This window comes from Phlebotomus papatasi, chromosome 2 (assembly GCF_024763615.1).
Source record: "Phlebotomus papatasi isolate M1 chromosome 2, Ppap_2.1, whole genome shotgun sequence".
NCBI classification, from domain to species: domain Eukaryota; kingdom Metazoa; phylum Arthropoda; class Insecta; order Diptera; family Psychodidae; genus Phlebotomus; species Phlebotomus papatasi.
This window is the reverse complement of record NC_077223.1, coordinates 2,836,205-2,860,224: the sequence shown is the minus strand read 5'-3', so window position 1 is coordinate 2,860,224 and position 24,020 is coordinate 2,836,205. Positions and strand designations below refer to the sequence as shown.

At 33.8% G+C, this 24,020-nt stretch overlaps 2 protein-coding genes across 19 annotated transcripts in view; one reads left to right on the top strand and one right to left on the bottom strand.

Annotated features, from left to right (window-relative positions):
* The window catches only part of LOC129802161 (hemicentin-2), a 150,630-nt gene extending 144,026 nt beyond the window's left edge, over nucleotides 1-6,604 (top strand). For 8 of the 18 annotated variants that reach the window (XM_055847760.1, XM_055847761.1, XM_055847763.1 and 5 more), the window contains one exon: nucleotides 349-6,604. In XM_055847760.1, coding sequence (XP_055703735.1) covers nucleotides 349-924 — 576 coding nt within the window. In that variant the 3' untranslated portion in view covers nucleotides 925-6,604. The remainder of the gene's footprint in view (nucleotides 1-348) is intronic. The other 10 variants (XM_055847767.1, XM_055847768.1, XM_055847770.1 and 7 more) reach the window with 4 other exon arrangements.
* Nucleotides 6,605-22,110: 15,506 nt separating this feature from the next.
* LOC129802160 (probable tRNA N6-adenosine threonylcarbamoyltransferase, mitochondrial) lies at nucleotides 22,111-23,817 on the bottom strand. The gene is made up of 3 exons (XM_055847757.1): nucleotides 23,317-23,817; nucleotides 22,366-23,259; nucleotides 22,111-22,296 (listed from the first exon to the last, which is right to left on the bottom strand). Exons 1-3 carry the CDS (start codon nucleotides 23,487-23,489, stop codon nucleotides 22,134-22,136), a joined length of 1,230 nt encoding a protein of 409 aa, XP_055703732.1. The 5' UTR covers nucleotides 23,490-23,817; the 3' UTR covers nucleotides 22,111-22,133.
* Nucleotides 23,818-24,020: the final 203 nt, after the last annotated feature.

Sequence of the window (24,020 nt, the reverse complement as noted above, 5' to 3'; positions counted from 1 at the left end):
TTCACTCAAAAGTGATTTAAAATCCAAAAGTCTAATCAGTTGACTGGTGGAGTTTTCTTGGAAATTTCTGCAAAACAACCTCAGGGATGTTTTGGTTTGAAATAATCTCTGAGTTTGTTTGTTGATTTTAAGCTCAATTGAACTTACTCAAGTTTGAAAATCCAATTGACAAGAAAAGATTTGGAAAATATAAAAGACCCCTTTTGAGGTTTATTTGAGAAGAAATTCTTAATCCTACCCAGAGTGATAACAAGGTTTCCTTTCGGCAAAAGTTTGACAGTATCCTTATCAATATCCCTAAAGCAATTAACACAATTGTGGCAAAATGTGTGGCTTTTGCTTTTGCAGCGAACACCACCAACAAATCCCTTTACTGGGAATCAACGACGACAGATTCTGGTGCCAAAGGAACTATTTCCGGCCACTGGAAGGAAGTCATCGAGTCGAAGACTGATAAAGCTGCCCCTGAGGAAGCATCATAGTTTTCACTTTCAACCTACACAGCCAGTCAATGAGTCTCAGAGGACCAGGGATGCCTACAAGCATGGAGGTCCGTTGGTTTTTAAGCCTCTATCGGAGAAGAATGCCTTCAAACCCATCACACCGGTACCAAAGAGTCCAGGAACTCCTCCACCGCGAATCTGTGGCACAAGCCTCAAGAGGCACGTGTCGAATGTGGAAGTGCACAATGAGGAGCATAGGATGTGCAATGGAGATGTCAAGAAGCGTCTGCATTATGCAGACCTAGCACCTTTGCCTACAAAGTACGGCAAGAGCGGAAGTAGCAGCACTGGAAGTAGTGAAAGTGCCACAAATGGTGATAGTGAGGAGAGCATAAAGTTAATGAATCTCGTGGAAAAGTGTCCAGTGAATGGGAAAAGAACCCAATATGCCACACTTAAGTTCAATGAAGTTAATATTTAGGCATTATCCAAGTCCCCAGTTCGGCACCAAAGTCCAGTAATTTAAGTGACACTCTGTCATAAAGTCATTCTCACGACACATCATGCCACTGTTCACACTCTATCTCTATCTCTGTTATCTGTGCCCCAGGGGTCTGTGTCAGAGGTCAGAAACACCACCTGCTACAGGGCGTGGCATGGTACAAAAGGTTACCGCGGTATTTAATTTACTTGATGGAATTAATACATCAGTTGCAAATTTGACAAAAATTGTAGCGAAAAATTCCACAGAGGAATTTTAATGATACACTGAATTGTCGAGGATATAGATGAGAAATTAAAGATTTATGAGAAACTCAGAGTATTGAGATACGATTCAGCAAAAATGTGATAATTGTCATATGAACATTTTTAACGAGGACATTCCGTATGAACTTCAGTTACCAGATATCTTATTTAGGTTGTTCATTCTAAAGCTTTTGATTTTATTCTTAATAGTAAATGTACTAATTCTCTCATGACAATTCTCACAGTTGTTCGGAATTCGACCCCAAGGGGCAATTCTCTAGAGTAGTGAAAATTTCAATAAGAGAACTAGTATCGAGAATAAAACCGAAATCTTTCGAATAAACGATTTAACTAGGGTAGCTGACTTTAACTGATAAAAGTTCGAAAGTCAGCCCATGACTTTCTCATGAAATTTATTTTCCTGACAATTCTCATGATAATTCAGAATTACAAAAGAAATGAAAACCTAAAATTTTTATAATTCACAATCAAAATCTTGACTTTAAAAGTATTTTGAAAAAAACTGATCCGCATAAACAATAATTTAAATTGCATCACGTGATAGAAAAGATTTGACTAACTGTCATGAGTTTCAATGGAACAACAATCAGGTAAGGAGTATTTTGATCAGAATTTCTAGAGTTCGATCCTAGCTCTGAACGATTCTTTATTTCTTTTTTTTTAATTAGAAAACAAATAAGTTAAAAAGCAGTATCTCTTTAAATAAAGTTTTTAATTTCTGCAAACTTTTCCTGAGTTTCCAAATAATTTTTTAAATTTATCTTTTCCCCCACTGAATACTTTTGAATTTTTATTAATAAGGAATATTAATAAGGAATTTTGGTTAATAAGATAAAATTAATTTTGGTGTGTTAAAAAAATCAATTTTTCGGATTTTTCTCAGAGAAGTAATCTATCTTTGGTCAGTAAAAAAAATTACATTTCTCAGCAAAAGCACCAATTTCGGTCAGTAAAATAATTAATTTTGATCAGTGAAAAACCAACCATAGCCAATAAAAAAATCAATTTCTTTTGATAAATTTTTTTTGTGAGTAGGAAAAATAGATTTTTGTCAGCAATGAAATAGATTTTGATCAGAAAATAAATCAATTTTCCTCGGAATAAAATCAATTTTTGGTCAGTAATGAAATCTGTTTTGCTTATTAAAAAAGAAATTTTGGTCATTAAAATAATCAATTTTGATTAATGAAAAACATCAACTGTGGTCAATAAAAATAATCGATTTTAATGGAACAAATTTTAGTCAAAATTGTTTTTGTTTTCAGTAAAAAATCAATTTTGGCTAGTAAAAAGAAATCGATTTTCCTCAGAATAAAATCAATTTTAGAAAATTTTTTAAATTATGATGAATTTCGGCCGGTAAAATAATTATTTTGACTAGAAAAGAAAACAATTTCTGTCGATAAAACATCAACCAGTAAAAAAATCAATTTTGGTCAATAAAACAACCATTTTTGACTAGTAAAGTACTAAAAAAAAAAATCAATTTTTGTCTGCTAAAAGAAATTGGTCAGTAGAAAAATCAGTCTCTGGCCAGTAAAGGAATTTATTTTGCTTAACAAAAAATGAATTTCCGTTCGTAAAATAATAAATTTTGATCAGTAGAAGCAACTATTGTAAATAGAGAAATCCATTTCACTAAACAAAAGAATTTTGGCCTATAAAAAACTAATTTTGGTCAGAAAAAAAGTTAATTTTGCTCATAAGAAAATCTATTTCGGTTAGAAAATAATTAATTTTGATCAGGACAAGCAAATATGGTCAATATAAAAATCAGTTCCTCTCGGTAAGAAAATAAATTTTGATCAGTAAACATAATCAATTTTTCCAGTAAAGAAAACATTTTCCCGGAGAAGAGAATAAAACTTTATTCCGCAAAGAAATCTACTTTGATCAGCAAAACAATTAATTTTGGTTAGTAAAATAACCAATTTCGATTAATAATAAAATCGACGCCGGTCAATTATAAAATTAATTTCGGTCGGTAAAAAAATGAATTTCATTTATTGAAGAAATCGATTTTTGTTAATAATGTCATCGGCACACCTTTTAGATTGGTGTAATTTAATGAAATCAAAATTCGCGTCCCTTTCTTCTGCAAAGATTTGCATAAGTTTGTTCCATTCTTTGTCTACACACTAGAAGCAATTTTCGTCAAAAATTGCATTTTTTAAAAAAAATTCTGACATTTCTGCCTACAAGGATAGGGGAAATTTTCTTTAAAAAGCCATTTTTTAAAGAAATTTCTACTAGTGTGTAGAGGTTATTAGTCTCAAAATTGAACTCAACTAAATTTAATTTGGTGAGAAGAGTACAAATAGTAGGATAGACATATGAAAAGTTTTTACCAAATTACCAAAATTTACATATTGATTTTGCAACTTTTACTATTCTGCAAAAAAAACTACTGCTCAAATTTGATATCTTATGGCAACGGCACAACTTTTAGATCAGGAAAATTTCATGAAACCAAAATTCCCATCCCTTTCTTTCTAAAACCTATTGCATAAGTCTATCTCACCCTTTCGCACTCTTCTTCTTATTTTAAAAATCACAGTAAATTCACATGTTTTTCACAATTAAATTACAATTAAATTACATGTTTTGCATATTCCTATCTCATTATTTGGCACTCTTCTTCTTCTTCTTCTTTTAGAAATCACAACAAATTAAATTTAGCTTAATCGAATTTGGAGTGAGAAGGAATGAGATAGATATGCAAAACCTTTGAGAAAGAAAATTATGCAAATTTTGATTTCATGAAATTTCACTTTTCTAAAAGATGTGCCGAAGCCATAATGGCTCATCTTTTAAATCAGAAAAATTTCATGAAATCAAAATTCAAGTCTATCTCATTCTTTAGCATTCCAAATTCGACTGAGCTAAATTGAATTTATTGTGATTTTCAAAATGACAAGAAGAGTTCGAAAGAACGAGATAGATAGAGATAGACTTATGCAATATGTTTGAGAAAGAAAGGGATGCGAATTTCGATTTCACGAAATTTTCTTAATCTAACCCATTATAGATCAAAATTGATTTCTGACCGTTTTTATTAATTCTGATCGTAATTTGCCATTTCTTCCGTTGGAGAAACCGCCTTGGGGGTTAAGATAGAATGGAGTAATGGGGAGTGCATATTGGGCCCAAATAAGTGGCCTGGATGCAGCGGAACCGATAGAGGTTTAAGCCGCACTAGAGACAAATCTTAAATCCTAAACTTCTTTTTGGAAATTTTTGAATATCTTTTAAAAATTCTTAAAAAGTGATGATACGCGACACGGTGATGCAATTTATTGGATTTTAATGGATCTAAAATTAAAGTCAGATTTTTTTATTAAATAGGGGAAAGTACTCTCTCTTCGAACGTTCATGCCTTCGAATAATGTGATTTTCTTTTAGTTTTCCTGAGAGACTTACACATAATTATTATGTAATTACGTATGGTTATTAGGAAAAATAGAAGAAAATTCACATTATTCGAAGGCATGATCGTTCGAAGGGAGAGTACTTTCCCCTAATATGTGAGTTTAGGATTCTTTTCTAAGAATGTGCTCTATAATTGTTTTTCCCCATTTGGAAAATTATTCCTCGAACTTATGTGCACAAGTCTTTAAGTCTGCATTTCCTCTCTTTTTGGGGTGGAAAGGGTAGAAACGAAATGTATGTAAATTCCAGCGTTTGCACCACTTATGGCAATTCAATTGGAAATACCATCAATTGAGTGTCAAGATTGATGGGTAAAGGGATTTGTGGTGAAGAACTCTGACACAGATTCACTGGAAAATATCTTATGTTCTAAATAAAATCTACATTTTTTATGTTCCTTTTTTTCAACCCTTCTCTCTTTCTTTCTTATTTTCTGTTGCACAGATCGAAGAAGACGGTATCAAAGGAAGTGATACGTATATTTATTGAAGAGATAATGAAATGTAAATTTTGATCGAAAGGTAATAAACTTTACGCAATATTATTTTTTTTATTAATTTAATATTCTAAAAAATAAATGAATGTAGATTTTATTTTATTTTTCATCTAATTTATGAAATCTAATATCATGTCGCTAACTCTCAATTTAAAAATTTATTTTTTTGTACGGGGGAATTTTGTTAATTGGAGTGATGGACAGTGAAGGGATGAAGTGTATTAAATTCGGCCTAACTGCATGTTCCAAGCAGATCGCTATCATTGCATTAAAAAAAATGAAATAAAATCTTTAGGGGTGGTGTTTTATTTAAAGAAAAAAAAATTGATTTTGTCTTCTTTTGTTACAATGGGCCTGATTTTTTAGCCACTCGGACCAGATGATCTTGCTGGTGATTTAGAATATGCCGATGTTGATTTCCGCTCCTATGGACCGATTAACTACAAAGCAGCCTCAATATATGCTCTAGTCAAGAAACAAAAAAATGGAGCTTTAAAAGAAGTTCAATAGCTTTTGTCCGCTCAATTTAATAAAGTCAAAATTATTCTGTAAAGATTCTTCGAAAAGGACTGCAAAAACATTTTTAGTCATGGTGAAAACAAAAAAAATAAAAGGTGTGAGATGAAATTCAATTATAGGAGCTAAAACCGTGGGAGTTTTTTTTATTGAGAAAGGAACTTAACTGTGAAATCTCAATCTACATAGCGATCACTTTAGTGGAAAATAAAGAAAAATAGTGTAAGAAATTTGCCGATATTAGGAAGGTGATTAAAAATATTTGTACATGTTGACCAGATTGTAATGTTTTTATCAAATTTAACCAAAAAGAAAAGGAAAAAACTAAAGGATTATGAAGATTATAAACTTAGAAGAAATATAATGCAACTTTGCCAAAAAAAACGAGAGATCTTTTAACCCTCAATACCTTTTAACCGTGCGAAAGGAAAATCTATAGAAAAATAACTCTGATATCAAATATAATAGATTTAAAAGTACAGAAATATAAAAAAAATGTAACTACAACTAACACTTTTGCTGTATAGATGGAAAAAAAATGATAAATAATACTATTGTCAACAGGGATAACTCTAATGAATTTCATATACATGTTAAATAGATGGAATGAAGATCTATGAAATGGTAATAAGACTCAAAGGTACATCGTTTTTTTCTTCCATTTAACATCACGAAAAAAAGTATAATATAGTCTCTAAGAACTTTTTAATCCATTTGGAGTCACTTTAATACCATCTCTCTCACTGATTTAAAAGGTAATTCACACTGTTTCTCTATCAGTGAGACTAACCTAAGCTTTTTTTTCTACCTAAGATGGTTTTTCTTTCTCTCATGATACATTGTAAATATGAATGTTATTTATTTAGGGAAATGGGAGGTATTAAGTGAGAGAAATGTGAAACAATGTAATGGCTAAATGTGAATAAAATGAATGATGAAGATGTTGAGAAAAGTTTATTCTTTTAAATTCATTGACGGTAGGATATGGTTTTATTCAAACCATTTCATTGATATCTCAAAAGCTTTCGATGGAAAAGCTCTCTGTTGCATTTCTCATTTCCGACGCTTTCACTAGCAAACTTTTCCATCAACTATCGATGATGATGCAGATATCGCAAGTAAATTATCGGAAGTATTCTTCAAAGGTAACAGAAAGGTAAGTCAAAGCTACGTCAATGTACATTGAATTACAATCAAAAATTGAAGTTTCTCTGCAGTAAGAGTTTGATAATAGTTATTTAGAAAGTTTTATTTAATTTTCTTTAATTACACTCACCTTGGAGTAAGGGCCAGATAATATGGTTGGGAGTAACTTACATATATTGCATATTTTCCAGGGGGTAAAACAGATTTGGGCAATCAATGGGTCAAGTGGTAGAGTACTCGCTCTATGATGCTACACTGAGAGAAATCCAAAAAAGTTAAAATAACATTCCGGAAATGTTAATTTTACCCTGCAGTATTGATCCAAAATCGGTGTAAATATTACCCTTTTTAGGTATATTATGGGTTAAAGTTACCCTTTTTTCATGTTGATTTTACCCTCAAAAGGTGTAAAATTAACATTAAAAAATGTTGATATATTTTTACACCTAAAAAGTGTTAAATTTATGAGGAAAAAATGTTAATCGGACCCTCTTTTTTTCTCGGTGTAGTGTCCCGGTATGAATTCCCTTTACGTCACTAGGAATTTTTCTGGCGTTAAAGGTGTTCGGATTGCATCCAGTGAGCTTCACTGCACTTGATACCACGGGGCATGAGACTGACAACCTCATCCCGTACAAGAAAAAATAATAACGAAAGTCTATAAATCCCCTTGCGTGAAGGCCTTGTACCTTCATGGAAAGTTGTGCTAGCATTATTAGGGTAAGGGTGCCAAATATCGGCATAGTTGCATATAAGCACCGAAGTCCTAAGTTTGAAATGCAATATTTTTAATTCAAATTGATATTTTTTGTTAGGGGGAAGTGGGGCACCTTTGAAAGTGGGGTACCTTTGAAATTGGAATTTTTCACTTACTTTTAAATAAAATTGAGCCTTATTGTTATATAATTTAGCTGCACAAACGGATTGACAAGCTAAATACCAATATGATATGGCTCACTTCCTCTTAAACATAGGAAAAAAATCCCAATTTCAAAGGTGCCCCACTTTCGAAAGTGCCCCACTTCCCCCTACTTCCTTTTCGGGAAGGTTGTGCGGAACCTTGAAAACTAGTTTATCATCTTTGTTTTCTTTAAATCACTTCCTAAAATATTGAAAAATTAATAATAATATGGACATTGCTTTGGGTAGTATTCCGACCACTTTGGGTGAAATACCGGCCACCTTGTTTGTGAACACCTTTTTTGAAGCAACAAATAGAAAATTTCAAAACGTCAAGCGGAATGAGTTTAATATTTAGTTTAATACGTTTATATGACCCACAAACCCTGAGATCTTCTGTGTAATTTGTCCTGAAGACCTGAAGAGTAGCATCTCAAATTTACGCGCAGATTCCCGTAGCAATTTGCCCTTCCTGAACTCTTCCAAAGCCTTTTCCACATCATCTTTTTCATAGAAGCGATGGTTTTTTTCTCTGGACATTGTAGAACTCAGAATTAAAAAAAAAACACAAAATTAATAAGAAATTTAAGAAAGCAAAAGATGTTGCCGGAATAGGCAACACTACCTCACCAGAGAGACACTCACAAAGTATATACTTTTTTACGCGAAATACAGGATCCAGCTGGGAAATTTTACCCGAAATTTAAAGAATGATTCACTATTAACCAAAACTGAAAGAATATTTAATGAAAACTAATCAATTTTCATGAAAAACACCGAAGGAAAACCTCTTGCACTTCACCACAAATCGTAAGACTGCTAGAAAAGCGATCTGTCACATTTTTTGTTGGACTCTCACACTTAATTTTTACAACGAAATTTAAATTCAAATTATACCGAAAATTTAACGGTCTTTGTGTTAATATATCCTAAAATGAATAAATACTTAAAAGCTAAATGAATTCATTGACTATTCGATGATTACATGCATGATTTTGATTTATTTATTTCTGTTAGATGGCAGCGCATTTGCCATCTTTCCGGACATTCGAACTTCATGTTCGAATCACGATGACAAACCAGGCAAACGTCACTTGACCACTCTTCTCCCAAATATAAACATCCTCTGTGAATTAAAGTGCCATTTGAAGTGAAATTAAAATCTTTATCTAATACCAAAAAGGGTTATTTATTTGGCGTGCCCTCCCTATCCAGCAGGAGTATTTTAAAAGTGCATAACAGAGGCGACAAAAACTGGGATCAATATATTAATTATATTGGGAATCTTTTCCAGGTAAATCTCCCGGCTCACGTCATAATAATTTCCATGGCCAAAATTACACTCAAAGTGGCCGAAATTAAAAGCAGGCCGAAATTCGGTACACTTCCCCTTTTATTATTATTATTAAAACAGATCTGCCGATAATAGAGACTAACTGGCGCCAATCTGCCAATCTGCCGATCTGTCACTTATGGATCACTCACCAATCATATATATATTCATTCACCTCCTGAGATTTTTCAGGGAGAGATATTATCCTCAATCCTGAGATCAAGATTACAATGCCTAAGCTAAGAACCAAGATTTCATGGTTCTCTAAACTCAACAAAATATCCCTTGTAAGCTGTATTAAATATAAATGAGAGATCGTAATCATCAATAAATCATTAAATACAGAGGATAAAATTAAAAACAATCTCACAGGTTTTGTATCTGGATACATTTCTCATAAATGGCTATAGCGGTAGCGGGGGTAGCGAAAACTAATGATAAGCCTATATCTGGTTATTGTAGGTGATGTTCTTAACGTGTGCAAACTCGGATTGCATGCAAATTATATTTGAAACTGAAGTTTAAAGATAATTAGGTGAAAGTACTCTGCCTTCGAACGTTCATACCTTCGAATACTATAAGTTTCTTTAATTTTTCCCAAGAGACTTATGGCCTCTGTACACTAGAGAACTTTATGTACATGTACATTTGTGCATATTGAAGAGTTTTTCTCAAGGGTACCTCACTTGAAAAAAGTGTACAAAATTTAGGAAAAAAAGAAAAGGAAAGTTTTCGGAAAGAAAAAGGAAAGAAAAGAAAAAAAGAAAAAAAAGAAAAAAAGAAAGAAAGAAAAGCAAAGGAAAAAAATTAGAAAATGTTTAAAATTTGTATGTATTTTAATTTAAAATACCAAAAAAATATATGAGATCCCGTCTGACCAGGTAAGCGTGGATTATAGCCTGAATAAACCCCTATCTTTCATACCTTACTTTTAACCCTCTAACGGGTAAGACCGCCTCCAGGCGGTCATTTTATAAATCGCATTTACTACGATAATATTACTTATTTGATGTTGAAATATGTACAGTGTCCTCAGTTATAGTCTTACAAACTTATTTTCTGAAGCTGAACTCATTTTGACCTTTCGTTTGCTTACAATCTTCAGTTTTATGTGACAGGTCAGAGAAAAAACAACAAAATGTCGCTCGCGACATTTTGCGTTTTCAAGTGCAAAAAAAATTGTTTTAAAGTAATCTAACTGTAGTAAGAGTGTTACTTTCTGAAAGATATGCTATTCTAGTTTGTATATTTCAATTGATAAGTGTGAAAAAAACTAGAAGTAAGAGTTTTAGAAGAAAAAAAGGAAGACCGCCTGTGGGCGGTCTTATCCGTTTAAGGGTAAAATTTTCAAAAATTACGAATTTTTTAATTTAATTGTTTTGGTTGTTCCAATAAAATATATTATTATTTTGCAATATATTAATCATGGAAAACAATTGAGATTACACGGAGACTGTCCAGAATGAGTAAAATGGTCGATTTCTGCGAATTAAGCGAAATTGATAAAGAAGCAGACTTCAACAGTGATGATATGAGTTCCCTAATTCGTCCTTTAGTGCCCCAGATTGTGAAATAAAACCAGAAGATGAGCAATATATTTTAAAGGACCTTCAAATTATACAAGAAGATGACGTTTTCATAGCTGATCTGTGACCTTTCGGTAAAAATCAGTCTTATTGAAACACCTTGAGCTTCATTAACGTCTAATTATAAGAGTTATAAACGTTTTTTTCCTAAAAATTATCATTTCTTAGATAATCATACAACATTCATCCATAAAAAACGTTTGAAATTCATTTATTTTACTATTTCTTCACTATCTTTCAATAAAAATATTTCAGTTTTTTTATGCCTTAAACCGATATGACCGCCTGGAGGCGGTCTTTACCTTTTCTCACCTGGCGCCCAAACGGAAAGAGATAATGAAGAATGGATGGTATTTTTGAGTTCAGTGGACCATTAATTACCCTAGACAAAATTATTTAACTACTTTTTTTGGATATTAAAGAAAACACCGTTAGAGGGTTAAGAAGGTTCCATACAAAATACCCCTTACTAAATATACGTGAATTAATATACGAATATGAATATACGTAAATTGGAAAAGGAGTTTTGGGAGGTCAAGCGATTATCCCCTCATATTTGCATTTAACCTGTACTTTTGGTACTTAACCGGTTCATTACCGATAAAGATCGATGCAGTCGGGTTCAGAATTTCGATACTTTTCCAAAAAATTCAAATTTAACCAAATTGGTTGAAAAATAAGCAATCCAAAATGGTTGACCTTTGACCTCCTATAATTCGAAATGGCGAATTTTCCGGTCATAGGTATGTTTCAAGCTTGCTTTTTGAAGTCAATTTGTGAAGTTTAATTAATGAATTTTCAATAAAAATTGGTGTTAACATAAAGAAAATACAGTAGAGTCTCTCAAATCTGAACCTCTCAAATACGGACACCGGTTGGATTCAAAATGTCAATTGTTGGGTTATGTTAAAAAAAATTTGTGTTGTGGATGATTGAAAATCATCTTTTCTGCTGTTTCCTGAATATTTACATACATTACGCGGGAATTAAATGGCAAGGAAGTTCGTCACCACGAAGATTTGTGAGACATTTTGGGCATTTGATTCAAAGTGCAGTTTAATATTAGATAAATTCCGTTAGTTTTGAAAATATTGTCCGAATTTGAGAGGTGAGAAATGTCAAAAAGAGAGACTCTACTGTAGTTTTTAGAATTAGTTTAATGACACAGAATGGGATAAAAAGCGTGATTATTTGGTAGTAAAAATAGACTAAATATGTATCATCTATTTTGGAGCTCTTGAGAACTTTTTCCAGTCATCCTAACATTCTTATCTTCTCTGCGGGAGGCCCTAGAAATTCTAGGTAGACTTCCAGACAATCTGTGTGCTGTTAGGAAGCCCTCCGGACACTGAAATTCATTCAATGATATCACCATAAGTGTCACTGACTAGAAAGAAATCCTCTTTTATTCTCCTAGAAATGGAAAATTTTCACATACTTTGCATTGTAAGGATTCTATAATAGTTTCTTTTCATGTAAGTAAAGGAAGAAAAGAATAAAAAAGTTACAAAAAACATAAAAATTTTCCAATTTTCTATCAGTGTTTGTTCACCCACTGTCCCTTGTTCTCAAAACAAAAAACCAACAAGTTTCACAAATTTACCACAATTATCACATTTTTTTTATATTGTTAGTCCTTTTTCAACAAAATTAGGCAAGAAGAATTCCAAAAGAATAATAAAAAATCCTAAAAATATTAAAAATTAAATGCAACATCAGTCACTTTTTGTAGTGTTGCCAAATTCGAATGCAAAAACGACTTTTTCCTTTAATGGTGGTTCCTCTGTATTGAGTACGAATTATAACCATTTTTCTTTGGTGTTTCTTTAATATTATCGTATTGTTTTAACTTTCTCTACAAATTCCATTTCTTCAACAATAAATATTATTTTCCAAAGTTATCCTTTTTAATATTGCGAAAGTGCATTTTATATGAATTACGTTAAGTTTTAGAAAATATTGTTCAAATTTAAGGAGTGAAAAATGTCATCTATCTATACCCCCCCAAATGTTCAAATTTGAGGAACTCTACTGTATTTCTTTTTTATTGGAGGCCATCAAAGATTGGAAGTCGATATCTCTCACCATTTAAGCTCCAGAAGGGTGACACGTTGAAAAAAATACGATTATATAACAGCTCTCTCTCTCTTTGAGTTTGAGCAATAAAAACGAAGTGCAACTCAAAAGAAGTTTTATAAAACAAATTTTAAAAAAAGCTAAAGAATGAAGAAATTCTTTATAATAAAAAAAGAAAAAGAAAGAAAAAAAGAGTAGAAAAAAAGGAAAAAAAGAAAAAGAAGGAAAAGAAAAAAAAAGAAAAAAAAAGAAAGAAAAAAGATTTGTACAAATTTCTTGAAGTGATGTACCCTTGGTTTTTCTTACATAAGCATAGAGAATTTGCATCAATATGGACATAAAATTTTCTAGTATGTAAAGGCTATTAGGGGAAAGTACTCTCCCTACGAACGTTCATGCTTCCAAATAATGTCAATTTTCTTTCATTTTCCCTAAAAGACTTATACATTTCTGTAAAATATTAGTTGGCTTATCATCAATTGTTGATAATTCCGTGATAATTTAGTGTAAATCTCCTACGAAAAACAAAAGAAATTTATATTATTCGAAGATATGAACGTTCAAATGGAGAGCACTTTCCCCTACACATGATTATCAATAATTGATAATCAGCTAACAAATATTTAATAAAAATGTGTAGGTCTCTTAGGAAAGGAGTGGCAAAGCGTCCTAGGCTTTGCGAAATGCTCGAACTCGTAACTTAGATGCTATGCCTCAAAAGTATTTCGCATTATTTAGCCTTGGAGGTCCCAAGTCTCTATCTGTAACTGTTTGGCCTCTAGCTTCCGACTGTTTGCCTCTTTCCTTCCTTCCTCTGATCCTTCCGTCGGATCAGGAACTATGTTTTCAATGAGTGAGCATCAGTCGCCGTGAACAGTTCACTCCGAGGAAGTTGAAAGATGGGTAGCACCTTCTGTTGTTGATGTTTAGGTGAGCTCCAGCTGGGCTTACATTATATTATAAACTTTACAGAAAACCGTAAGTCGATGTCTTTTTTAGTGTACACTGAGAACAAAAAGAGGCTACGATTAACTTTTTTTCTTCATAACTTTAACACTTTTCGGGTGTAAAAATATATCAAGATTTTTTAATGTCAATTTCACACCTTTTGAGTGTAAAATCAACATGAAAAAAGGGTAATTTAACCCATAATACACCTAAAAAGGGTAATATTTACACCGATTTCGGATCAATACTGCAGGATAAAATTAACATTTCCGGAATGTCATTTTGACTTTTTCGGATTTCTCTCAGTGTAGGACATATCAAGCTCTGGAGAGCGGCCAGATGGATAGACAGACGGGAAAGTTTTTTTTTTAGCTATTCATGTATTCGTGATTAGGAAGTGGCCAAACGAATTTTGGCAAAGTTTGGGGCCGATCGGATGACATGAGATTTTGTGGTGATTACAAATAAGTCATATTCTTAAGACTTAAGACCCTCACCTATTAATGCCGTTGAACGCTGTTCTAAATTTTAAAATTTTCGAATCAATTTTATCAGTAACCAAAGAGCACACTTAGCAGAATAAGGCTACGTTTTCAGCATATTTTTACTGAGTCGATCAGCAAAAATATGCTAACCGGTCAGCAGTTCTCGAACAAAAAGTGCTAACCACAGATACGAAAATGGAACTGCATCGCGAGTGTCGTTTTAAGATTAGCTGAATTCAGTTTAAAATACATATATTTGCAACTGAATTGAAATCGGTTACCGATCATGCGAAAAGATAATTCATAGGGAACTCTTTCTCATGTGTTCGAGCATTCAGCTGAGACACTGTGCCTTCTCCTTTTAGAAATGTTTCAAAGTAATTTCGTTTAAACAGACACCACGGGCAATAGCTAAGAATTTTCAGAAGCTGGGAAAACTTGAGGGGCGTGTTCTAACATCTAGAAACTTTACCACAATAGACCTTCCCACCTTCCCCAAAGATGAGATGCTTTTTCGTATTTTTTGGATATAAAATACCGCATGTAATGTTAGTAACAAATTTGAAATGCCAAAAGCAAAAATTGCTATTATTGTTTCAATAAAGTGGAAGAGAACAAAATAGATTTAAAAGTTGTTGCTGAATTTATTTCTATTCAGGAAACAAACCATTTATCCATCGTATTCACAAAATATGTATTTCGTGTAGAAATACTTCGGCAATTTTTAATGCTATTCTCTTTATTGCTTTGCAAATTTTACGCTTATTGTGTGCTTTTACAAAAATATAGAAAATTTATTGTGGCTTTCTGCAGAAGTTTCAGAAAAAGCTCGTGCTTCAGCGAATGATTCATTGAGACAGCAAACAGATGTGCAAACGAAAACATCAGAAAAGTGTAATTGAAATTGAAATGATTAACCTCTTTCTTCTTGGAGAAAAGACGTGAAAAAAAAGGAACACAAAGAAGTTTCCGTGTAACAACAAACAATTTGTAATTTAAGTGAGTTTTCTGCACAAACGATGAGACATGGTGTATTGGGGAGATTGGGGTAGGTGAATGGGGTAGAAAGTGACGTGAAAGAATGAATTGGGAAGCTGTTGAACAGAAGAATAAAAGAATGTGCTTATTCTTGGCAATGTTGAATGGGCTAAAATTTATTCATTGCCACCCACACCCCTCAATCCAACATGGAAAATTACTCTCGAGGTAAGTTTTATTGCTGTATGCATCCCTCTGTACAATAATACAAAATTGTAGCACTTTAATTGTGATACATTGTCAGCAATTTCAGATAAAAGTACCATGGATGAATCTCAGTTTTCATCCCCAACGTCCTCGGATTTTTTTTTAATATATTTTTTTTTGTTTCCCTCTGATAGGGGTAATTTTAGACGATGCATCATCTTTCTAGAATTGTGTAAAGTACTCGTGAAGAAAGAGCTTCTTTTCTGGATTTTTTCTTCTATTCCCATTCACTGTCTCCTGTATTTAAAGATAGTGACTGAACTTTATATCCTACCACTGCTGGTATTTTAACTCTTTAAGAACGATTAAGTGTTTGAATATTTGATATAAGATAATTTCACTAAAACATTAAATTTTAAGTTATCAATAAACTTTGATTTTCGACTAAAAATTAGTTACCGGCTATGAACCGATTTATTATCGGTTTATAAAAGATTGGAACCAGTTCAGTCTTATCAGGAATTCCAAGACCTTTCCAACAAGGTAAAATATGATAGTATTCGGTTGAGAGATACGCTCTCTGGAGCTTTTTTAACCTTTGACCTTGACCTTTCGTATATGAACGAAATGTCCACCTGGTAATCTATAAAACATATCCAAAATTGAAAAGAAAAACGGGGTAGTGAAGGGGATGACTTGGGTTCTGAGCTTTGAAAAACAATCGGACAGCTCTGATTAAGAAAGAGGGAAGGGACCCGGCGCGACCTGATAGCTATCGTCCTATTTCCCGGGTCCATGCTGTCTCGTGTGTACAGGGGCAATCGGGACAAGAAATTTCGATCAAAAATAGCGCCCACGAAGCTACTGAATGCAAAGTCGGAAGGAGTTCGATCCTTCCCCGAAGAGGACGCCCCCGAAGGAGATGGCAGGAAATAGAGGATGAGGTCCTTAACTGGGTGTGTTGAAGCGCTGGAAAGAAGGTTATCATTTTGAATCGCGGAGAATGGCGAGGGGTAGTGCAAGAGGCCTTGTTCCCCAATGGGACGTAGGCGCCACCTAAGTAAGTAAGTAAGTAATAGCGCCGAACCAAGCAAAGGGTGTTGCTGGCACTTCAATTCGTGTGATTGAAAAATCCTACGCTGAGGTAAGTACAACAGTTTCTTATGAGGGACCTTTGTACAGAGCTGGCTTTTTTCGGCCCGAAATACTGAACCAAGCGGATTCCTTACATTGTTGACATTATGAACAGACACACTGTTAAACCGAGTGGCCCTGAATAGATCCTGGATGAGAGACTCTGAACCGCTACATACTTGGGATATGTCTTCATACCAAAAGGAGACACATCAATCGCTACTACAGGATCCGTGATTTTGTTATCTCAGAAATAGCCCTTGTGGATCTCACGACTGTAATTACACTGTGCAACAGCAAAAAAATGTTTTTTTTTTTTCAAATAACTGGTATTTTCGGGTTCCTTGCTGTCTCCCGAGTATATATCCTGAAGAAAGTTATAGTCCATAACGTCTGGTTTCTGAGCTAGATTAAGATGAAAATCTTTAAGAAATTGGTTAGAAATATTTTGTGAAATTTGCTTTATCTCAAAAATTGTACATCCTAGGATATTGGTGTGAAAGAATGACTCAAGGATGTGTAGAGCAGGACTCAAGGAAGATATTCCAGGAACGAACTATATCCCTATCCCCTCATTTTCCTTGAAATATTTCAGATTTTCCCCATAAATCCCTAAATATCCTTCAAATCCATTAAAAAGGATGCACAGGACGACTTACATCGTTTACAAAAATATTCTCCTAAATATAATATGATCATAAAACTTATCGTTATCCAAAAATTATGCACTTGAATTACTTATGAACAACAGACTATACCAACATCCTAGGATGCACCATTTCTGAGATAAAGCAAATTTCACAAAATATTTCTAACCAATTTCTTAAAGATTTCCATCTTAATCTAGCTCAGAAACCATAACTTTCTTCAGGATAAATACTCGGGAGACACCAAGGAACCCGAAAATACCACCAATCAAATGCTGGTTTCTGGAACACTTTTTTAGTACAAGACTGTTCTCTAGTGTTTCTACATTATCGACTTTTCTATGTGTTGGTTCCTGTCTCGGCTGTTTCTCCAGTTCTCGTCCTGTTCTAAAACCTCCAAACAGGCAAGACCGGAACCAACACAAAAACAATTCGTTATTGCAGAAGCATTTGTGAACATTAAAGTTCTAAAAAAAAATGTTCTTTTTTCTTTAGAACTGCACGATAAGGCTTTATACACTGATGTGAGATTAGAACCCAGTGCATCGGCATAAAAAACCAAAACCTTATTTATTGAGTTGAAGAGGCTTCTTTTGTGTAATTAGCTCGAAAGGTTCTTTGCGTCCTTGAAGGGTTAAAGAAATAGAGCAGAGATATAAAAAAGCTCTTTAATGGGTGAAACTGCTGTGCATTATCTAAACGAATTTTCCATCCTCATATCGTAGTCTCTTTCAACTCGCGAAAAAAACCCCATCTCATCCTCCGACCTCTCTTATAAATTCCCTGGTAAAGTAACTTGAAGGATTCATCAGGTAAAGTAGGAAAATATGAAAATATTCTATTGCGCCATACTTTCAGAAGGGGAAAAAGGAAGTAGCGAAGTTCGTGGGGTAAGACAAAGAGACGGGGCAGACATTCATTGCACATTTTAATGGGGCGGAGTATGAGAAGATTTCAAACCAATTTTGTGACTTGGTGCAAAATCCGTTTTCCTCAAGTAAAATACAACATTCCATTGAGGACTTAATTAAATTTTATGAACAGCGATTTATACATTCAAAATAAGCCAAAGAGAAAGTCGAAACTTCCCAATTTTGCATCTGATGAAACTTTTCCTCTATACACCATTATTCAGCTCAACTTTTGAATTACGGAATTTTCACAATCAATCTCCCATACTTTCCACCTACTCCTCCGAGCTGGACAACTCTTCCTGCACTGTTTATCGATAATTTGATTAAGTCTCCGATAAATTCTCATTTCGAGGAAAATTCTCTGCTAAAGGATGAAAAGGAATTTTCAGGGAATTTCACTCAATATTTTCTCATTTATTTTGCTATTTGAAATTAAAGGAAAATCACAGCACGAAAAAAATGCAGATATTTCAGAAAGATTTTAATTAAAATAAGACAAATATTAAAATATTACAATGACGAACAATAATTTATTTTGGAATTTATGATAGAAAGAGTGGTATTTGTTACTGTCTGTTGGAATATTAACTTCATGTACGGTACAATTCAACGCTTCCATTCTGTACTACAGTAAGGTGGGGTAACTGGATCGTTTTCCGAAGAGTGCTACTTAAACGCTTGTTTTTGGACTGATTAAATTCTTTCTTACTTCTTCTAAATCCATTGAATTATTCACTGTTTATAAATAAAAATTTATAAAATAATGATAATACTGAAATACCCAAGAAGCAAAATAGCTGCCTTATAGAACCAAGTATTAGACAAGACTTTTAGTGCACTTTTAAAAGACTTAAAGTGAGAATTTTCTGTTGAAATTCCTGTAGAAGCTCTTAAGATCCTTAAGAGTGCGCCACTTTACTTATAGTAATCTCAGTGATGGAAGCAAGAGCGTTATAAGTAAATAAATAGATTTTTGGTTCTATAGTGCCTTACTTAGGGAATTCTACAAGACTATATTAAGAAAAAATTGCTGCTTGGGTAAGTCAGTATGCACTAACTAGGTCGCCTTTTCGCTAATTCACTTTTAATTAAACCTTTGGATTTATAATACTTTTTTCACAAGGAAAAAAACAATAAATATTTTCAATCAACGAGCTGTCATTAGCGAAAATATCAGTGATAAAAAGTTTTTAGTGAAACTCAAACTTGAGTAGTTATATTATGTTACTGTAGTGACTGGTAGTGACTGTATTACGGTAATAAAAATTAAAGATATTATCTTAAGTGGATTAGTCATAAACGATCCAGATTGCGAAGCGCCCGGATTAGCACACTTGACTATATGCTATCTCAGGATGATATTTTTGCAGAAGAGTAATTCGTTTTTTGAAATGTTTTTTAACTGCCTAAATTATTATTATGTTAAAAAAATTGGGCTATTACCGTTACTTTACCGATCCATAACCGATTGTGACCGATGCGGTCGGGTTCAGAAATACAAGACTTACTTACTTAAGTGGCCACTTACGTCTCGTTAAGAGACAAGGTCTCCTGCACAACACCTAGCCATTCCATACGATCCAAAGCCAGCTTCCATCAGAGCGTCGCAGCACCCCCAGGGTTTTGAGAACATTTTCCACAATGGTTTTTCCATTTCGTCTGGGGACGCCCTATCCACCTCGCCCCCTCCGGATTTCGCTCACACAGTTTCCTGAGCATTCTCTCCTCTGGCATACGACAAATTATAAAGACCATAAAATATTGCGATGAGATGGGAAATAACAATTATTCGGTTGAATGACTGCAAAATAATGTTCTAAATCAGTAAAATATTTTGCGCATGATGAAATTTACTAGTAATCCCAATTCAAATTTTCTACTACCCGATTGAACTAATATAATAGTACCCATCTAAACAATTAATAATTTTTGAACATCTATATCTACATACCCATGAAATTTTCCAATTGTTCTGCGGTTTCAGCTAATTATCAATATTGTAAAATTCATTGAAATTAAGATTTACTTCCTGATCTCTTCGAAACAATAATTTTTTTTTGGGGATTTTGCCTTATACCTTGTCCAAGACATCACATTCCAGAAAACAATGTTCATGAAGAGAATCAGTGTCTCCTTGCTAACACTGATTCTGTGATAATGAATGTTTCTGTGATAATATTCTAAAAACAATCGTTATTAAAATGAGACTAACGTATTTACCAAAAATTCACAAAGAAATTATGATATTATATCGATTTTAATAAAATCTACACCGAATCCGAGTAAAAACGATCTAAATTGCTAAACGTTTCGTTCGAAAGCTGTGAGGATTTTATATTCAATTTTAATCGTTTTGTGCTGCAACTGTGCGCTTTTTATATGCAATTTTAACCTTTTCGTGTTGAAGCTATGTGTGTATTACATACAAGTTAAATCATTTTAAGCTTAAGTTGTGCGGGATTTAAACATAGTATTCACCATTTTATACTGAAGCAGTGCCTTTGACTTTAATCATACTTAACTTAAGTAGTGCGTATTTTATACACAATTATGATCGTTTTGTTTAATAAAGATTAATTTAAAAATACATGTTACTGGTTTATTTTTTTTTACGTTGTGTGTTTCAATCCCCTGTATTAAGAACACAAAGTCCTTAATTTTCCTGCCCTCCTGGAATTTTGATCGGCTTTTTAATACACCAAAACAACTAAATAATTCTTGATCAATTCTTCAATTTGAAGTACCTTCTTTTAGTTTGAATTTCTGAATAAATGATAATCAATAATGTAGACAATATATCACTGTATTATATTTACATTGCAAATGTTGAAAATACACTAAATCACAAGTTCTTTTACGTGTCATTATATCAAAGTCTGATAAAGGAAACTGTGTATTACTATAATAAATTATTAAAAAGTATTTTTTTTTTAATTTTAAAAATTGATTGATCAAATCATGCTATTTGCCTATTTGCGATATAGTGGAAAAAATTGTATTTTTATGTCTCATTGTTTTACATGTTTACTAACAATGTTAATTTTTATTCTATTATACGTTAAAGGTAAAAAAATCTACATGTTGAAGATTTAATACAGACAATATTCTGAAACACCAATCTGTGGAAGAAGAACGATTAATTAGAAAATAGTAACGTTATTTTACCACAGAGAGTATGTTTTATGTATACAAAATCGTTGACTTACTTCATATCAATAAATTTTTACAAGGAAAGGTGAAAATTAGCTTTACTTTTTATTATGCTTGATGGGCCCCTGCCAATAAATCTATTACCTGCTATTACCTGTTCTTTCTAAAGACTTTGAGCCCATTACTTCTCGAGCAGATCACTGTTTATTTAGACTCTGCGAGTCTTCTTGCTAAATTTCAGTCAAGATTTCGCGCTGGGCACAACACTACTTCTGTGCTACTTCGTGTACAACATGATATTGCCCAGTCTCTGGATAATCGTAAATTTGTCGTGCTACTTCTTTCTAGCTCGAATCAGCTCTCCCGCACGCTTTTTGTCAAGGGGATAGTTTTATATAATTCTATTCCCCCGAATGCCAGACTATCCGTTGACGGAATAACAGACTACTTCCAGTCTCAGTCCTAATAATTTAATTTACTTTTTTCTCAATATTGCCTTTGCCTTATATCTACTTACTTAAATTTTGATAATAACTTTTTTTCTTTTTTTTCTTATTCTTTTGCCAAATATTGTAAGAGGGGCGAACCCTATTTCTTGAGAAATTAATAAATAATAATAATAATAGTATTCCTCGGAAACAATATCAATATTAATAGCTTACAGGAAATGTTTAAAAGATTCAAAAATGCTTAATTTTCCTTTTTTACATTTTACATATTTTTACATTTTTACATATTTTTTACATGTACAATGTAAAAAAATATTTTTTACTATGTAAAAGCACAACCTTGGCTAGTAAGTTATCACTGGTTACGTTCGAGAATTTGACCTCTGGACTGGAACTAATATTTTAAGACGTCATATTTTTTTGATTTTGACACTCCGAAGTCTCTTTGTAAAGAATCTCAGCTACCATGAGCTTATCTAGACTTACCATTTAATAAAAGAAATTAAAAGAATTTCATTTGTACGTTTATTATTTATCACTTTTAACAACCTCTCGCAGAAGAGGGATTTTAGCCCACTTGCAAGCCAGATGCTTCTGTTTGACTTCCTCTATTAGGGATGATCCTAAGGTGCATTTTGGTTCAATGTCCACTGAATCGATGTCATCCACGATTCCCAAATCCTCCCGAAACCTGAAAAAGCGATCTTATATATGAAAATATATTCTTTTAACTGGAAAATAGGGAAAATAAATCCAGGACCTCTCCACGCCATTCCAGGCAATCATAACACCATTATCTGTGCAGAATTTCTTCTCCGGCCGGTAAGTGTCATAGCCCATGAGACTTCCCAGCTGCGATAGAGCCTCAAAGACATAATCATTGCAGGCTACTCCACCACCAAACACCAGAGACTTCTTCCCATCAGCTTCAATGAGTCCTTCCTTCTCGCAGAACTCCATTGCTCGCTGAGTTCGATGGCAAAGGTGTCTGGTGATGGCACGGAGGAAGCCTGCGCAGAAGTCCTCAAAATGGGGAATCATCTCACCCGGACCCACTTCGTTATTCGCTTGGGAAGCCAGAATTTGTCGCCTGGCTGAATTTTTGAGTCCAGCAAAGCTAAATTGGCAATCTCTGAGGCTGGAAAGTGGGAGTGGGAAGTCAAATCTGTGGGGATTTGAGGATTTTCTAGCTGCATCCTCAATTGCAGCACCCCCAGAAATACTTTGGTATTCCGGAAGGTTATGAATATTGATTTGGCGGGCAGTTTTGTCCAGTGCTTCCCCTGGTGCATCATCAATTGTCTCCCCGAGGAGAAAAAACTCACCCAGAGACTTAACCAGCACCAACTGACAATGCCCTCCGGATGCCAAGAGGCATAGGAAGGGAAAGTCTACTTGAGATGTCAGTCTGGCAGTCAAGGCATGAGCTTCCATGTGATGAATGGGAATTAGGGGTTTACTGTGACTTCTAGCCAAGTACTTAGCATATCGCAGCCCTATTAGCAGACTCAGGGGAAGTCCCGGACGATTGGTGACTGCAATAGCCGCCAAATCGCTAATCTCAACCCCTGACCGTTCAATGCACTTCTCCACAACACCCTCGATATTTTCACGGTGCATTTCCTGCGCCAGTGGAGGGATAATTCCTCCATACCTAAATAAAACTGTACTTAGGAACAATTTACAGCTAAATATTAAAGTTATTAGTTACTTTAAGTGAACGCTTTGTTGAGAATGAAGAGCTTCTCCCAGGATTGTTCCTCTGGCATCAAGTACAGCTGCTCCAGTATCGTCACATGATGTCTCAATGCCCAGAATCAGGAAGTTATCACTTTTACTAAAGTTTCTCACACAATTCCGGCGTATTTGCCGCAAAAGGAACATTTTTTACACAGCCGGATCACTCCAAAGATTGCAAATCACACGCACGAATCTTCAACATAACCTCACTTACAATGACAGCGCGCGCTTTTTCAACGCCTTCACGTTCACCCAGAAGTAAGAAGTCTTCCTGCCCGCAGAAAATCGGTCGTATAAAACTTAAAGAAGTACAAGTAGTTTGCGGATTACCAGTAATGACTTGTTTATTTATTATTCTTGGAAAACCTGTTGAACTGTTGAGCTCAGAAACAATTCGACGGCTCCATTCCATACTATTCTAAGTCGACTTAGAATTATATTACTCCGAGATATGTTGTTCCTGGGAACGAGATCTACAACTGTTGAAAATTTGGCGGTCATCCGGCGTTCGGGTAATAAGATATTTAACTTTCTCGAAAAAAATTTACACGGGCAGCATAGAAAATCACCAATTTCAAATGGTTCTCCTGAAAAGCTTTCATTCTGAGATAGAATATGAATGGAACCGTCGAATTGTAGTAGGGGTTTCAGGAAGTGAAAAATTGATGTAAATTA

Bases quoted from the DNA above. Each gene is read 5' to 3' on its own strand.
- LOC129802160 (XM_055847757.1), bottom strand. From the start codon at position 23,489: ATGTTCCTTTTGCGGCAAATACGCCGGAATTGTGTGAGAAACTTTAGT. The intron at 23,260-23,316 runs GTAACTAATAAC...AGTTTTATTTAG, and splicing joins CAACAAAGCGTTCACTTAAA to GTATGGAGGAATTATCCCTC. The intron at 22,297-22,365 runs GTCCTGGATTTA...TCGCTTTTTCAG, and splicing joins GCCTGGAATGGCGTGGAGAG to GTTTCGGGAGGATTTGGGAA.